This window comes from Phaethon aethereus (assembly GCF_964289735.1).
Source record: "Phaethon aethereus genome assembly, chromosome: 1".
In the NCBI taxonomy this organism is placed as follows: domain Eukaryota; kingdom Metazoa; phylum Chordata; class Aves; order Phaethontiformes; family Phaethontidae; genus Phaethon; species Phaethon aethereus.
In genome coordinates, this window is record NC_138575.1 from 137,136,217 (window position 1) to 137,154,664 (window position 18,448).

Below are 18,448 nucleotides of genomic sequence, written 5' to 3' on the forward strand. Positions count from 1 at the left end.
TCAGGCGCAGGATGGCTATTTTATAGCTGGGGACCGCGGTGACGTATGGCTGAGCGCTCGCTGGCACGGCTCCTCGTGGACCAGTCAGCGGAGCGAAATTGAAGCTGACAAGACTTTTCTGGCGTTTTGGAAAGGACTGTAATCTACTGTAGGGGAGAACAGAGCCGCTCAATCACCGCCGCCGTAAATAGGAGACGGAAGGGAGTGAGAAAGGAGGCGAAGAGAAAAAGTGCTTGCTGGGGGGGGAGGGGGGGGCGGCATTTTTGGTGGATGGTATGAAGCCAGCCATGGAAACTGCAGCGGAGGAAAATGCAGAACAAAGCCAAGAGAAAAAAGGTACCCAGGGGTCTAACAATAGCCTGTTTAAATCTTTTCATTCAGGGGGCTTAAAGAGGTTTAGGCCAGTTTTGTCACTTTTTCGAATAGCTCTTAAACAATCATTACTGCATCTTCGGGCTTTCAGCCATCCTTTCCTGCACGGCTTGACAACAAATTAATAGAGCAGCAACCTTTCTGTCTGCGTCTGTATTTGCTCTGAATCTGTCCCAACCCTACCGGACATGATGTTTGTAGAAGAAGTCTTGTTACTGCTGCGTCTTTGACGGATTTTGGTAAATTTGGTTTACAGAGGTAGCGTGTGCCTGTGTGTTTGCATGTCATTTTCAGAGTCGTAATCTGGTGTTTTCATCAAGGCTAGCCATATAGCGAGGCTTTGCAATGCAGTGTGAGAGACCTAGGTGATAATAACGTATAATAGATATCACACAACCTTTGTGCAGTTAGCTTGGTGCCAAATGCTGCTCTTAATTTTAAATTCCTTTTCCTTTTCTGTGGTGTCATCTGGCAGATTTTGCTTATGTAGAGATCTGCGGGTCCTGTGATAATGGGGAATAATGCAATGAGTTTCACAACATTAGGTTTCAGGATGTGTTAATCACCAAGAATTGCTGCTTAATGGAGAGAACAATTCCATGGTAGCGGTTCTATGGTAGGGAGATGGCACTGCAGGAAGAGAGGTGCTTCATCCATCCCAGCCTTACAGGTGATTTATTTGATCTGGAGTGCTGAACTCCAGATGGTAAATTCAACTAGCAAAGGACTGTTTTCTTTCTATGTCACATAATTTATGCTAAATAAATGCCCCTCTTCAGTGTAGCAGACTGCTCTACAAATCAAAGCAATTTTTTTTTTGCTAAATGATGGAGCAGTAACAAAATTATTAAAATTTCCACTGCTTTTTTACATGAGTCATAGTATACTTTTGAACCTGTTGTGTGTCAGTTAAAGCAATCTGAGTGTCTAATAGGTATATGCAGCTGATACACAACTAAAACATTTCCATAAGTAGAATTGCTTAATTTATTGTTAAACAGTTCAGATGTGAACGTAATGATAAATCCCAGTACTGTCCAGTACCAGATTTTGTTTTCGTACTTTGTCCTCCTACACGCTTTGTATAACTCAAACCTAGCTTCAGTTTCAAGTAAATGAAATTTGTCAAGTGATTAGACATAGTATTATGTAATCCCTTAGGGATTTCACAAAAGGAGGTCCACTGATGAGAGATTAAACTCTGAAAGCCATTAGTGTATGTGGACAATAACCCACCTCACTGCAGATTTTGAGTAATTAATGTACATAATGTCCTAAATACCACAGCTATAAAACCACCTTGAACTCATAGATCATTCTTAAAAAATTACAGCAATTTTTTTCTTCTGATTGATGAATTTCATTTAAACTGATAGAACTCATGTACAATAAACACCAAAGAAAGTTATCCGTATGCATTAGCAGCTGTGCGAAACGAAATGTGTTACTGAGTGTGTTTATGATGAGTTTATGGTTTTCCTTTTTATTTTGGCAAGGATGAAAGCACAACATGTAGAATGGTAAATCTGTTACCAAGTCAAGGTGGTTGATCTGTTGCTTTCATAAGATGCAAGCCGGGGAACTTCCTATCTTAATTTTACCACCATTTCTTCGTTTTTCTGTGATAATTTTATACTTTGGGTCTGTTACATAGATCATAGATAGATCTAGATCCGCATATGTAACGCTTCAAGGCTTTGTTCTTGCCGGTTCCCTACTTTCTGAAAGTAGCACATGGTCTCTCACATTACACTCTTAATTTCTATTTGCTTAAATTCCCAATATGTTTCACAGTGAATTAAAATGCAGAAAGCTGAAACAGTCTTACTCCTAGTTTCAATAGCAAAATTAATAGCCCAGATCCCCCTGCAAAGCTACTGCCATGAAGTGGTGATGTAGGAGGCATATTTGGTTTTGGGGGACAGATTTTTTCAAAGTGCTAAGACTGTCGAGCCCAATTGGGTTTTTAGATGGGCTCAGCAGGCATCAGGTACTTCTGAAATGGCAGGATTTTTCAAAAGGGCTCTTTCACCAGCAGCTCTGATGGAGAAAAATGGGCTTTTTCTCTGTGTGAAGAAACTTAGTGGAAAATGCTGCCTCTTTGCTTTGGTGTGTAAAACAGAAGCTGACCCCTTAAAAAATGTGTCCATTTACTGTCCAGACTGGATCTCCTGCCTGCTATGCCTTCCATGCTTGCCACTTGCTTCTTCCTCTAAGATGCCAACTGGACGTAGTGTAATGGCCATCCTTTATGAGATGCCCTAGATCCAGCAATTGCAAGGCAACTGCCACAGCTTGAAGCAATTGAAGCACTATCACACAGTCTTTTAACTCTTCCTTCCAGAAATGAATTGCAAAATCCAAGGAGATGAACCAGCATCAGAGGGAGTTTGAGGGATGTCATTATTGCTAATACTGAGCAAGAGAAGATCCTGAGTATTTTGCTTTGGGTATTCCAGTTCACACACAGTATGCTTTGCAGTGCCAAGTTCAGGGGAAAGCATCTGCATTTGACTATTAGCTAATGGTACTTTTCAGCTAAGAGGTTTTTTTCCCTTTACCAGAATTTTAAACTACAGGTTTCCAGGTTGTGGTGTTTGGGGGTTTTTTTTAATGCAAGGATCTCCTTAATGATGTACTGCAATTGTATAGAATAAATACTCGGAGGAAGTTGGGCTAGAACTACATGCTGTCTGTATACAGGGCTCCCTGTACTCTGGAGGAGAATGCTGGAAAGCAATACTGCCCAAGCACTCGGGGTGAGCCGCATGAGCCATTTTCAGTTTGAGCACCTAATACAGTCGGATGGGAACGGTGGTGTTGCACAGGTACTGGTTTGTGTTTCACATCATTGTGGCAAATGCGGATGGCCAGCTATTTGGGATTGCAGCGTAGCTGAGAGAATTTACACAAGCTAATGTGCTTTAATAATATTTACTGATTGAGAAATGAAAATTATCTCATTTAGATTTTTAAAGTTTGCTAAATTGTACATGAATTCCAGTTTTATATTTTAATAATTGTTTTCATGAATCCTCTGCCTGATCCAGGCAGTGATACTGGCCAGCTGATGGATTCAGTGTTTATCAGACATTTGTTTCTCTGCACCCAATTGAGTGGCTGCTGCCCCAGTTTTTTTAATTGGAAATGGAACAACGCCCATGTTGGTGGAGATAAGAAATAAGTCAGCTTTATAGTGTGTATCAGCAGCCCTTATCAGAGGAGAACACCATGAGCAAGCTCAAGGAAGATATTTAACAGATACTTTACAGGGCTGCAGGACAGATTGGATGAGTTTTAAAGATGAAGGTTTACAAATTATTACAAATGACAGGGTTTATCTTACAGGCATTAAATTAAATCAAAATGTGAGGACTGAACAGGCAGATTTACTGAGATAGAATAAATAAGAAAAACGAAATGCCATTTTGCATCAGCAGTGCAGGATATAGATCCTGATACGCACTAACAGAGACAAGAGGTTTCCCTTTTCATTTAGCATATGAGCAATGCTACCAAGTTGCAAAATTAAAAAAAAAAAAACCAAACCCCCAAAAAACCCAACACGAAACAAAATAAAACCCAACTGTGGATGACCATGGTGAATTCACCAATTACACATGGGAGTATGGAAGCAAGCCATTATACTGGGATATAGTTTCCTTGTATTAATGCCTATGATGTTCAAATTGCATGTGCTGTGCTGAGGAATAATGAAAACCAGCCTGAGCAGCTGTACCAAAGGTCCCTTTTAACTGGCTCTTCCCTACCATTGTGCTCTCAGTGAAAGAGGACCTCGTGCTCAGGAATGGCTATAAGCTTTATTATTTTCATCACATGAAGCGATTTTCATGATTTTAAACTCTAAATAGACAAGTATGTGCTAGTCAGAAATAGAAAGAAAAGACTTAAACACAGCTGTGCAACTGTGTGCGATAGTGTAAATGGAGTTGCTGAAGTGCAACATGAGAAAGGAGTGAACTAACATGCTGTTTATTTCACTTTTAGTGAAGTTCTTTGTATGCAGTGAGCTTACGACGTTTTGATGCATCACAGATAGATGTATTTCTCATTACAGCAAATTGAAAAAAAAATCTTTTTATTTTATATATATATATGTTGTGGTTATTAGCCAAAGTTTTCAAACGTACTGCCTTAATGTTAGGCTCACACAGTGGTATCAGAGCTGTCGAGCTGTTTAAAGATTTTTAGTATGCTGCATATTTCTTTTTCCCTTTTCAAGCAGTTTATCGGTGTTTCCAATCCCCTTAAAACAGTAACTGCTTTAAGTCCCTGAAGAATACGACCGCAGGAAGAGTGGTCCAGCCCAGGGAGAATCTGGGACACACGATATTCTAGGGATAATAATTTGGCAGGCTTAGTGATTTAGGTTTTAATGAATAGGATTTGGTTTCTAAATAGGAGGGGGTTGAAAAACACTCGGAGAATGTACTCATACTGGTCTGAATGACCTCATGAAAGTAGAAAACTTAGACGTATGTGCCACAGCCTATGGTAACGGGGGGGAAACCCCCAGATAGCACTGTACATGCACAAGCAGACTCTGCAGTGGGATCAAAGGGGCTAAAAAGGGGAGAGAAGAGGGGTGGGGGGAGCCCCTTTCAGTTACCCTGGCCTTTCCCCATTCTCTGGCCAGCCTTGCTCCTGATGCAGCCTTGACCAGCAGATTGCCAGAGCATAAACGACCACAGGACAACCCTCTCTTCGCTCCCTTGGACTGCTCCTTCAGCTGCGACCGATGAATGTTTCCTCTAAAACCACATGCTAAAGGCAGCATGTGTGAGGATGTTGGGCACTGGGAGCTTTGTTACGGGCGTACGGGGTGTTTGATCCCAAATGAATACCGGAGGGCACAGCCGCCGTCAGCGTGCCTGCGTGGCGTGAGGTGAAGGCGTTGCCAGTCCTGTAGCTGCTGCGTCTCTGCAGGATCAAGTACAGCCGGGTTCAGATGGGAGGTCTCGAGCTGCGCGAGCTTGGCCGCGCGTGGGGAGTTCCGTCACCTAGACCTGGGAATGCAATTTGTGTAGTTGGTGCCTCAAACAGCAAGAGGTAAAGCCGTCGTTTAAACCTATTACCTTTCCTAACTATTCGGGGTACAGAGTTAAATTCGGGTTCGTACGTACCATGTGCGGTAGTTGTTAGGCCACTGCAGCCTGGGGGGCTTTTGGCCTGGTGGTGATTTTGCATGAGTGGGCCTGCGTGAGTCCCAGCGGAGCCACCACAAGATGCCCCTCAACTGCGGAGCTCGCGCCAAGCGTGCAGTAAAGGCTACCATTGCCAAGTGGCTCTTTGCAGAGCAGTGGAAAAACTGAGATTCTTTGTGGAGTTTGAACGGTCCCCTAATGAAGGGGAGCCCTGTTATTGCAAACCCAGAAATCACTAACTAAAAAAAAAAAAACAAACCCATCTTCACAGAATATTTTCACTTGCAGAAATGATGCTACACAGTTTACACGCTGTCTCCCCGTTTCAGGGTTTGATGTTTGTCCCACAGCAGACAGTGGTGTCTTCACCAGCGTCCCCCCAGGCAAAGAAAAATAGCAGCTGCCTGCTCTGCTGCTCTGAGCAAGGGGTTTTTGTAGCTGCTGCAGGAGGAATCTCAAATTGCAGGTTCAGGCCTGGTAGGATAAAATCCTGTTAGTGCCAAGGGTTTAGTCTATACACTGCTGCAGTGCAAATGAAAATTTTTTTTCTTCCCAGAAGTCTTTCCAGCTGGTTATTTTTAATTTAAAAAACAAAACAAAACTGAATCCGTTACTGACGTCCAGTAAGTAGCTTCAAAAAAACAGGGAGCAAACAGTTGGGAGGGAGAGGGGAGACAGTATGCAGTACTAGTGAGCAATTCTGTTATTTTCCATTTTGTACCAATTAAATTACTGTGGCATCTCTCGTGATCTCATAAACAGGATTGTTCCTGTGTAAGCAGAAGGAGATGATATCATCCTGAGCGTCCACAGTTATTTTGGAACGATGCCTTCAACACAGTTTGAATTCGGTTATGTTCATAAGATGTGGAATTTGCCTTTTCTAAAAGGGAGGATAAACTGTAGAAAGTGGAATAATGCCTTTTGGGAAAAATATGCTACCTGATACCTGCTTGCTGATTTCTCTTTGAGTCACAGAGAGGGGAGAAACACCAAGCCAAAATATACCCTTTAGAGAGCCATTGACACTAAGTTTGCATCCCAAACCCAAAAGAGTGTTTTAGTATTGTAGTTCATTTGCTGGTGTAGGAGATGAACAAATTCTTGTTTCTAACCTCTAGATCCAACATGTGGACTTGAGGCCAAGATTTTTTTTCTCTTCTTGACATATGTAAATGTAGCTGTGCCAAACTTGCACCAGCAGCAAACCACATGAGAGAAGGACCAGGTCCAGGACTTTTCTAGCCCCTCACAGGCCAGAAATTTAAGCATTCCTGTCCCCCCTGAAATTTGTCTCTGGTCTAGTCTATGGCAGATGGGTTTTCAGCACCGTAACTTTCACTTCCTCCACCTGCCCAAATGCTACTGAATTGGATTTATTTTGGCCTGAGATGATGGTTACTTGCTCATTTAGCCACCGCAGAGTGGGACTCCGGTGCATTTTAAATAGAGCTGTCTGTCTCTCCCTGACAGCCTCTACAAAGCCATAGCAGTGCCGAGGGAGGACAGGTAGGTTCAAAAGAGGTTTGTTGTTGTTTTGCCAGGTGGCTCGGAGATGAATGTGTAGTGAGTGTGCGAAGGGGTCAGGTGTGCTACTGCACATGAGGTCTCGCTGTCGGGCCTCATCTGTCCTCTGAAAAGGCAAGGAGAAGGATAACTGCTCTCCTTCATTGTAAACCCAGAACAAGTCTGTTTTAACATACTTGGTCCAGATTTTTAAATGTAAGCGGAGCCTATGTGAAATAAAGCCCATGACTCTTTTTTTTTTTTTTCTTTCTGTGTTATGTAAGGAAGTGACGGAGCAAACTTCTGTGTTTGCCCTACCTCTACGCATAACAACAACCACTTTCTTTGACAGATTTAGGGTCTTTTAAAAAAACAGGTAATGTGGTGTTCCATGATTTTGTCTTCCTTTTTGTCTGGAGCAGAGCTCTTTGCCATGGACAAAGAGAGGGAAGTGTGAGAATGGGGTGGGGGAAGGAATAGATAGTCCTTCCTTATGTGTTTAATTCAAATCCTGGGTGGAGTTTTAGCTATTCAACCTTTGTTAACACCTGTGTAAGCATCTCCCTGTCGATCGTCCCTCCCACCCCTTCCCTTGGTTTGTAAGATTATGTTGTTTCAATTCTGAAACTACAGCGTATTTTTCTGGGCTCTTATTTTTAAAGTTAAATGACTGAAAGTACTGAACTAAAACTTGCTGGTGACACTGACTTTTTACCACCTAAAATTGGCAGTGATCACCAGACCAGAAATGGAAATTGGCAGGTACCACTGGATGTACAGGAGTTCAAGGCCACACCGGTACCATCATGTGCCAGCATTGAGAGGCAATATTAGTCCTTTGGGGATTCAAGGTAAATAAAGGGCTGGGTGAAAGGGAAATGGAGAGTTCAGAAATGGTAGTAGCATAAACCTAATGCTTTGCACTAGTGCTAACAATTTAAGATAAATGTTCTATTTTTTCTTGTTTTGTTTGTTAAGGCTGTAAGAAATCTAGTTCTTTCAAATGAATACTTGACAGAAATTTAAATTTGGTTGTTAATGCTTGAAAGACAATAATGTGTGGTGAGGGACACCTCCCTTTTAACTGTGCTGCCTGATTGCTTCAAAACTGTTTACAGATGAGACAACGTAGTGTGGGTTTTGTATGCAGATGAATCTATCAAACTGCACAGCCACAAATGCAGTAATTGACACTAAAGAAGTGACAGCACATCTGATTCACTGGTCTCCTACAATATGCTTCCTAGACAATATTCCATGGTTTTGTTTGCATTTTCCCCTTGCTAGAAGCTGTAAGTGCACATGTCAGAGTCTAGAGGAGGATTTCAGCTGAGGCTTTAAAAATTTTTTGGTGATTCTACATGCCTGTCCTTTTGATATCTGGCTTGAGTCCTCAAAAAGATCTTATTTTGTTTTCCTGACACTTCATTTTAAGAGGTTGGGGGGAACTTAGTTTTGAGGCATCTCAGAGGCACCTGAAATGAAGCACATGACTGATTGCATTGGAAAATTCCAGTCTGACTGAGGGTTAACACAGCGAAGGCTATAAATGCTCAGAGACAGCATTTGCAGCTAGCTCTATCCAGCAATCCTCTTCTCTCTATGGAACTGATTGACTGAAGCCTGCTTGACAGGTTGTTTGCTGGAGATGCCTGCCTCCTCATCAGAGACTTTTAACAGCAACTGCAAGGAAATATTCACCAAAGCTTGCTGCCTAATCCTTCCCTCTTCCATTATATTTTCACACATGTGTGTTCACATGTGTGTTCTTTAGGATTCAGATGCTTATGTATTTCAGAATGTCTTCCCCCTGTGCCCCACCCCCCAATACTTAGGTTGCAAATCATGATCTCCAGCTGCAATATCAATATTCATTTGGGCCATAATTGATGTTAAATGACCTGCTGCTGGACTTGGTGCTGCCAGAAGACATTCCAAAACTTCCCATCAGTGCACATGGGATATTTTATACAAGGGAAATATGTTTTAGGAAGGAGCGACAGATTATGAATGCTGCCTTCCTGGGAAGGAGGACACAGAGGGAGCAGGCCAGGTGCCTGGTTACTGGGGTCTTATGCCACATCAGCTGTCTCCAGTGATGAGACATGTATGTATATGCTGGCGCATATACGATGAGCCAGGGCGCAGAGGAGACATGCAGCCTTCTGTCGCAGCAGCTGGGAGTCTGGCGCCTAAAATGGTGCTAGAAACCCTTGTTTAGGCAACTAAACCCTATGCAGGCTGCCTTGGGAAGCTTTCTGAAATAACACGCAGGTAAATGTGGTGCCTGTCTTGGAGGAGTTGAAGATGAAAGGGTTCTTGCTGATGGGAGGAAAAAAAACCCCATCAACAAAGCCCAGAAATGCCAATTCAAGGGAAGGTTCTTTAAATGGCTGTACTTGAAGAAATGAAGGGGTTTCTAGGCAGCAATGAAACTGCTCTGAACAGGTCTTGAGTAAGACCCAATCTGCCAGTGATGGAGTGGCCACAGTGAAAATACTGGTCTTTGCTCCTTTTCCTTAGATTGGAGGGAAAATGTCACTTCAGTCACAATACGAGTCACAGCTGTAACCTGCCTCCCTTCAGTACTGGCATACAGCTCGCCACTGCTGGGTGGCATTGGCTGCTGTCTGAGATAAACTCTGTGTTTCTTTGACGAGCCACGTTATTTCTTGGGTGCCTTTGCAGTGTGGATATTTCTACTTTGCCTTCTCTGCTGGTGTCTGAATGGACTCTGTGGCAGTCCTCGCCGGCATCCACCTCTTTTCCCAGGGTCTCCACGTACAACATGCTCTCCCTTTCCCATTTTAAGCTTTAATCTGCCACTTGGGCAATAAGGGAAGAGTCAGCATGGGATTGTCACCACAGTGCTGGAGCCAAGACATCCCCAGAACACCTGCAAACTTAATGAGCCTTTCAAAAATGTCTGAAACATTTTATTTTTTTTTTTCTCCCAGGAAGCAAAGTACCATCTTTTTCTTTAGTAATTTTAGCAATGGTTGTTTAACATGAGGTTAGCTGTAGGCACTCTTCCAGGCTGGGTGGGTGTTGTTTGCTTTATGAGAATCTTTCCACCGCCCCCCCCCCCCTTTTTTTTTTTCCCTCTTAACTTGCTTTCCCCAGATGCTGGGAGGTGCTTCAGCTGCTTTGTGAGTGCATAAGGGCATGTGAATGTGGAGTATGTCACTGAAACAGCCTGTTGCCTTCCTGAAGCAAGCTTAAATTTTGAAAACAGTGTGGTGGGGACACAACTGGGAAGATGCCTGCATGAAAGCTGTTGCAGGGCAAAGGACTTCTGCAGTTTGTGGTTCAAGTTGCTTACCACTTTTCCAGTTCCATAGTTGGGTAAACATCTGGAAAGATGTTGGCAGCTTCAGGTATCTCTGAAATGGAGACTTTACCTTAGACCCACCAGGCTGAAATCCCTACACATGCTGGTTTTGGCCCTCAGCTCTAGGGAGAGAGGTTGTGTTTCTGTTTGCTTCTTTGTAGCTAGGGAGGAGTCAACTGGGGAAGCGGTCAGTAGCAGTGGCTGAAGTCCAGTGTGGCAAAAGTCTTGCTCTCAAGCTGAGTGCTGAAGGCTGGTGGAGAGTGAGGTGAGTTACAGCTGCCAGAAGGGTGGAGCTAAGAGTCTCAACTCCAGTCTTGCAGGTAAGATACCTTTGATTAAAGTCAGCTTTCAAAATTACGTCAGCCAAGTACAGGTGGGTCTGGAGGATGATGGAATCGAAGAAACGCAAATGTCCTTTCAGAAGGTTTCACAGAACTGCTGAAGTAGCCCATGGGACTGAAATGCTTAGGTGCTTTTGTACTTCCACCTGTGAGCTTGTCTGGACCTTCAGGTATTTGACTACCTTTGGCAGTCTGCCCATCACTTCATCTATTCATCGCTTCATCTATTTTACCTCTTTGGCTTGAGTTTGTCCAAAATTATCACCTGGGCTGGCACCTACTGAAGCAGCAGTTCTTGCGTGTTGACCCTACTGAGTGTTTCTCCAAGAAAGCAAAAATAGGTGAAGCAAGGGGAGTGGGTCAGAGTGAGGACAGAAAGGAGGAATGTCTTCAGGCATGTTGGTGAGTTCTTGATGTGTCATCTGAGAGTTCCAGCTGCAGTTTGGGCCAGCGGCTGCCCTTGCTGGTGCAATGTGTTTGAACTTTGAGCTCTGCGTGTCAATGAGCCCTTCCACATGCTCAGGCTGTGCAAAAGTCCCAAGGGTTACTTTGGATAGTAAATCACTAGAACGAGTCTCCAGGAGGAATAATGCCAAAGCTTATATCAGTACTGCTTGAGCTATCCCTTATGTGAGAAGTCTCTTTTTAAATCATCAACTTTTTTTTTCTGCAGAGGTAGCTTACAGCTAAAAAATATCCATCCTCAAGGATTCCCATATAAACCTGTTTGAAGTAAGGCTTTTTCCAACGTATAAATTAAGTATTTTCCTTCTGCTGTGGTTTCCAGTTTCATAGGCCAAAAGTAAAACAGAGAAAACATGAATCCAAATAAACAAAGTTCTGCCAGACCTTTGTCCAAAAGCAATAAAGCTGGACAAGAGCAATTCTCTCATCCCACTGTCTCATGCGGCAGCAGCATTCTTCCTGTGCAGGTCTGACTCCTTGCTCTCACACAGCAAATGCCTGCAAGGAGCACTTAAAATAAGCATGGACGCAGTGATTCATATTTCATAGATTGCACTGTCTGAAAAAGATGCCTTCAGAACACCTGTGAGCTTAATGAGCCTTGCAGAGGCTGGGAGTGACATAGATGGGGGAGTGTGTGTGTTTCAATGAATGTGAAGAAGATAAATTAGATAAAACCTGTAAAAGACCGTTCAGATCATCTGTCCTCGCATGGAACAGGTTTGATTCCTGCAGTGGGAATGCTGGGTTTTTTCTATAAGAAGTGCTGGTTTGGACCTGAGATTTGAAGAAAAAGGGGATCATGTTTACTGCTCTCTGTTCTTAGTCTCCTCTGTGTCATTTAACAGCATCCAGAAGAGACAAATCTTGCCTTGCTAAAACAGTTTTTTCTCGAATATGAGTGTCATGTTTTCTTTAATAAAAGGAAAAAAATTTAGCTTTTGCTGTTGATGAACATTGATAACCTCTGCAAGGGTGTTTAGTTTTGTGTGGTTTTCTTTTGTTAATCATGTTAGAAAAAAATGTCCGTGAATTTAAACCTATGCTTATTGTATTTTTGCTGGAGAATTAAGGAGCAGCTACTCCTTATTGCTATTCATACAGTACCACAGAGACACTTGGTGCTTTGTGGATTTAAAAAGAGGTTCACTAATTGTGCGTCCAGGCTGTGAGATGCTTTTTCTTAGTGTGACCCAGTCCTCCTGGTTTTTCTGCGCCAGTTCCAGCATAGGAGTCATGAGCAAGGATTTTTAGTTCTCTGCTACACAAGAATGTGGAAGCATTTAATGAAGTTTCAAGATGGCAGGCTTAAAACTGGTTACAGAGAATAAATACCTTCTCAGGGAACTAGCTGTATGACAGTGCTGAAACCACATATCTCATATACGTATTCAGAATATCTGGAGAAATTGCAATTAATGCTTATAATCTTCAGAAAGGACCTACTTGTTTTTCAAGTAGCTCTTAAATAGTAGAGATTGCGATGAGACTTACTGGATGTATCAGACTGACCCAGATCTCACTGCATTTCACTTGACCAAAGCATCTTGTGCTAGCCACTGTGAAAGAGGAGAGTGGTGGTCTTGCTGGATTTCAGGTCTGATCCTTTCTGGCAGCCTTGATGGCTGTGGTCTCCAAAGGTCATGTCGTCTTCATCACAGATACTATGCTGGCTAGGAAGGTGTATTTATTGATTAACAACTCTGGAAGAGGGGGATGCGAATGCATGAGGGAGATTATCTGTCTGGCTAGACTAAAGTACCCTTGCATTAAGCTTTCTGTCTCTCATGAATAGTTCATTTTCAGCATAAGTTAATTTCACAACTTCTGATGTGGGGAGGACAAAAAGGCAAAATTAGGAAAGGTTTAACTTGAAAGGAAGTTTTCTGTGGAAGAGCCTTAAGAGGTTTGTGGGAGGAAAATAAAGGTTTTTCTTTATTTGAGCTCATCACTTATTTGGTCTGTTTAATGTACTTAATCCAAAAATGTAGTAAGTGAGCGTTTATTGTAATTAGCAACAGAGGTTTTAACTTTGAGTTGTGTTTTGTAAGTCAGCAAAAATTTAAGATCAACAGCAATGGTAAGAAAAGATCTTCAACAAAGACTTCCAAGTGATTTGACACACAGCCTTTTTATTTTAGTGTCCCTATTAAAGCGCAGAGAGAAGTTTGTCCCATGCTTTCAACTTACTCTTGTAGGATTTAATGTTTTATCTTATTGTACTGTTGCCACTGACCCTTGGCTGCTGGTGTGGGTGATAAATGTGCGAAGTACAGTCATCTTACTGCCAGGTACTGGCTTATTCTCACGCAGGGAAGAATGAGGTAAATTCATTTTTGCTTCTGAGGTATTAGTGTATTCCTGAGGTATTAGTGTATTCCCCCATAGCTGTCAATCATGCTGTAAGGTATGAAAATGTACATCCTCACATGCATAAGCCGTTCAGAATGGAGATTTTAAAAAATACAGTAGGTGGCAGAAGTAAAATTGGCATTTTCTTCCCTTGACATAAAGTTCATTTTCTGACAAAGATCCGTGGTGGTTTAGGACTCTGATGGCATTATGCATGCTTGGTATTGGGTAGTCTTCAGCACTGAGGAAACAGGAGGTGAATGTAAAGTATTAAGTTCTCCTCTTACATTTATTTCTGAATTGGGGGTGATGCTCCCAACACCAAACTCCCCTGGATGTGTAATAATGACCCTGATTTACATGTGATGGCTGCATTTAAAGAAGTTATCTAGTGCTTCTTTCTTTCCTTGGGTCTCTTGCACCCTTCTTTTTGTTAAAACAGTTCTTCCACACGTGCTCCCTGAGCAGTGGTGCTGAAGCCAACAGAGATCCTGGTCCTGTGGTGGAATACACCGTGTAATTGCTACCACGTATTAACTGGACAGGTGTCCAACATGCCAGGATTTCTAAAAATGCGTTACACAACTACAGGAAGTAACTGTTGAAAAAAAAAATGGTGCCCATTGCTTCATCTTTCAGAAGAGCAAGACGTTTATGGGAGGGGAAGAAACGAAACTTCTAAGGAAAAGAGAGTGGGAACTAACTCAGAAAACGGCCATGGGAGCCTGGAGGTTTAGCTCCCTGGAATGGAGAGCTTTTCAAACTTAGTTTCAAGTTTTCTTTGTTCCTTGTTTTTTTGTTCCATAGTGACCTTGACTATGGGATCAATGGTCCGTACCTGAGATACACTGAGGCACTAGTTCAACCTAGGAGGAGTTGGGAACATTAGAGGACGGGCTGGTTTTCTGTTCAGGAGGTGTGGATGCTCTTCCGTTACATCATGATTTCCGTGCTTCGCTTTGAGGGAAAGCTTTGTGAACATGTGTCTGTCTCAGCTTTTCAAGTCAGGGCTTCAAGAGCTGATGTGTGAACTTCCTAGAGCAAGCCCTGGCAATACTCAAGACAACTACCTGATCCCATTGCATTGTCTTTTGTCATTTCTGAAGCACCAAGTCCAGAGTCGTTCCACTCAGTCTTGACCTTAGCTGGATAAGTTAGAGTCTGAGAATTGCTTTTTCTGTTTTTTTTTTAAGACTGCTTTCATTAATTCTGCATTACCTTGCTTTCCCGAGTTTAAATCTTAAAGCCGTACTTAAAGTACCAAAGAAGGTTTAGCCACACAATTGCCATCTGAAATGGGAAATTGAATGGCTAAGCCCCTGCATATATGCAATAGCCTGTACACTGCTGGGTAGATTGTATAATTGTTCTTCATACATTAAGCAACCAATTGCCGATTTGTGTACATATGTAGGTTCATCCTTTACCAATTTCCTGTGACTGATAGTTTCCAGGAGATTAAAAGAATAGCCGGTTCCTGTTTTTTCCTCTTCTCTTTATTTTTGTCCTTTAGCAAGAATATTTGTGTGCGTGTGTGTGTGTGTTTAGTAGCATTCATTCCCTAGAGAATAATCTCAGTCCTTGTTTTAGCTGGCCTCCTTCTGAGAGTGTGTTAAATCTGTAGCCAAGATCACAGGCAGCTCTGGGCAAATCATTGGGCTGTTATTAACCTGCCTCCATGGCAACTGCTGCTCGCCAGCCTGAGGACAAAAAATGTTTTTATTCTGCTGAGTTGCACAAAAGGTTCTAGTGATGCCTTGCACAAAATGGCCATTGAAAGGGGAGATGCAGTGATGTGTGTTTGTGCTGTACAGTTTCATATTTAAATGGTTTTATACTGTTGTGTTGGAAGTGGATATGCAGCTGAAAAGTTCAGCGTGTTGGCCATATGGAAAGTAAAAGCTCACAGAAGACTGGAACTAAACTTATTTTAATACTACTAATTTTTGTGAGCTTGAGTTCACAGGCCTTCAGCCTGCAGTTGTCATCAGTGCGTTAGCAAGTTATTTTGTGGGCATGAACTAGACAAACGTCATCATGGGTTTTCAGTTGTACTGTGTGAAGGTACTTGCTGATTTGGGTTACAGAGAGAGATCATAAAGCAGGTTTCCTGGAAAGCTTTCATTTTTTTTCAGAAGTCCTCTGATTTGCTTCAGTGCTTGTTTGGGAAGCTTGGTAAGCGTATCTTAGTGCTTGCTGAGCTTCAAATTTTAGCTGGTTTTGAAAGCTGCTCCTGGCAGTACTGTTTTAGGCTTGCTTTAAAACAAAATTATAAAACCAGCTATGTTTCTCAGGCTAGGCATGGATTTAAGCTGCTCATAAAGAGTGTTCACAGTGGGATCTGGGGCCAGGGGGTAGTCTGGCAACCTCAGCATGGTGATGAGGTTGTGTCCTGCAGTTGGTTACCCTCTGGCAGGAGGCTGTGAAGCTCTGCTGCCAGTCCGGGTGCAGAGTGGCTATGTGTGGATGGATGCTGTCTCTGGGACGTGTGCTGGTGTGGGATGCTTCCTGCGCCTGCAAGCTGGCAGCACGCTATTTCCCTGTGAACTGGAGTCTCTCTCCTCCCCGCTTTAGTCCTAGTGCGAGGGCAACTAGTTTCTGCAGTTCCACATTTGGGCAGTTTTCTCTGCCTCGCTCAAAATGGTGCGGTTGCTTTAGACACCTTTTAGGGCATCCCTTGGCTGTGGTCTGCACTGGTAAAACAAAGGCCACCCAGATATTGTGGTGCCTTTTTACTTGGGCTGCAGAGGAAGACATAAAGAGTATGGCCACAAAGAAGCTGTGCGCAGCTGCCAAACCCACAGGGGGTTTGCCACTGTCGGCTTGTGTTCCAGGGCCTGTGGATTAGCGGCAGATATTGCCATGTGTTTGGGTAAGGGATCCGACAAACTCTCCAGAACGAGTGTTCTGCCGGTGGCCTGGCAAGCCAGCTGTGTGGTGTGGGGTACCAGGAGGACAGCTACCTAGTTGTGGGGGTTAATTATCAATCCTGGATCTATACCCATTTTTAGAGTTTTGTCAAAGCAGGCTGCTCCCATTTTCTGAAACCAGCAGCTTTTCTTTCGCACCTCATTAGTCCCTTGGCTTGGCTTCCAGCTGTTTTTATTTCCTATCTCTGATGGGACCCTTCTGCAAAGCAGTCTGTGGATCACCATGATTAGGTAATGAACCTCCTCCACACCCTTGGTGATGATCTAGCGTTCAGCCACCTTCTTCTATGAGACCGTGGCCCTAAAGGCCATTCATTTTGTGCTGGGCTGCGGTCACATGTGTGTATTGAGCATTGCCCGCTGGATCGGAGCGCAGTTACTCTTCGATAATCCTTCACTGCTAATCCTGTGCCAGGTGCAAGCATTTCTTGGATTAACTGTTGGGGGTTTGGGCCTGACCCGGAGCAGATGCTGCGGAGGCAAGCCAGCCTCGTGCGTACGACTGCTGTTGCGTGTGGCTTGTGAGCTGCATTCAGGCTGATTTCGCAAAGCAGAGGATTGTTCTGTAAGGTCTTGTCCAGAACTTGTCCCTGGACCTCTGTGATAAGATGAAAACCAGAGATGATTTCCTCTGATAGCAGGCATTTGTATTTCGTTTGCCCCATCACTGCTAAGCTGCCGTGTTTGTTCATTCAGCAGTATTTTCGTCATGAAGATAGTTGCCACTCAGTGGATTCCAGTTGTGGGCTCGACTATAAAAGCTTGCCAGGCTTGTTTCTGTACAATTAAATCTTGTCTGCAGTTAGTGAAGTGGTGTTTCAGAAGTCATTTCGGTGGTGATAGCTGCTTAAGCCTGACTAGGACAGTTGCTAGTGACTCTCTGAAAGAAGAGCTTCCCACTTAGAAAATGGGAAAGCTTTCAATTATCGGATGCATATTACTCCCCAGTGCTTCATGGAAGTGCCTGCTCTGCAACTCATTCATTAGTGGAAAAGGGAGGGGGATAAAAAAAACTTGCCTCGTGGCGGATGGAGACTTGCTGATCTTTCTGAGGAATTTCTGAGGTGGGAAGATGTGATGTGATGTACGTACTCGCCAGCTGTCTCCCTGCCTTCAACTGCTTTGTCCATTTAGCACCTTCTCGTCGAAGCAGCGGGTTGTTCCTGTGATATGCAACGCTGGTCACTCCATTAAGAGTTGTCTTAATGGCTTGTGTTTTGCACAGTTATATGAAACGTACATTAATGGAGACAGCTTAATGCCGTCACCCTGAAGTAATGAATTGGTATGGATTGCCATTACCATTATAGCGCAGTTAAAAGCTGTGTTTGTTTCCGATTTACATTTCCCAGCTCTGCAAGCAGATGGGTTTTCAGGCCACACGGTTGGGAGGAACCTGGCAATTCAGCTGCAACCCCCGTATTACAGTGTTTGTAGAACGGCAGTTCTGGGGGGGTGTTTTGTTAACTCAGACTGCTTAAATGATACATTTCATTAAAACTGTGAGTATCCTACTGCAGCCTGTATTCAGGGCTCACTGTAAATCCAGTGTATCCTATAAAGCTGGAAATGTATTGTCTGTGTAACACAGCTTCATCTCACTGCTCTCTATAGAAAATTGCTACTCTTTGGCCCCCATTCAATTTTTCTGTTGTTAAAATATCTGTATCCTGATAACCTCATACAGATTTATACAAAAAGATACTCGGGAGCCATGGGAGAGTGTAGGGTAGTTAAGGTTTGCAGACCTAAATGTGTTCCTCTTCCAATGAAAGTGCAAAGTATCTCTTAATTTTCCAGAAGGCTTCATTGTCTTGAGTATTTGCTTCTCTGGCTTCCTGAATGGTGCCAGCGTAGCTGGTGCTCCTGCCGTTAGTGATGCTGAAACGTGGTGAGCTCTGTATGAGCAGCTGAATAGCAATGGATGACTTTAGACAAGTGATTTTTTTTCTTTTTCCATTTCATAGGCTGTCTCATTGATCTCCT

The 18,448-nt window shown here is 43.2% G+C and overlaps 1 protein-coding gene across 4 annotated transcripts in view; it reads left to right on the forward strand.

Annotated features, from left to right (window-relative positions):
• Window positions 1-275: 275 nt before the first annotated feature.
• GPM6B (glycoprotein M6B) overlaps window positions 276-18,448 on the forward strand; it is a gene marked incomplete at both ends in the record, with an annotated part of 31,018 nt that continues 12,845 nt past the window's right edge. For 2 of the 4 annotated variants that reach the window (XM_082006232.1, XM_082006233.1), the window contains 2 exons: window positions 276-336; window positions 7,775-7,894. In XM_082006232.1, the coding sequence (XP_081862358.1) occupies window positions 276-336; window positions 7,775-7,894 (181 nt within the window). The remainder of the gene's footprint in view (window positions 337-7,774; window positions 7,895-18,448) is intronic. The other 2 variants (XM_082006234.1, XM_082006235.1) reach the window with 1 other exon arrangement.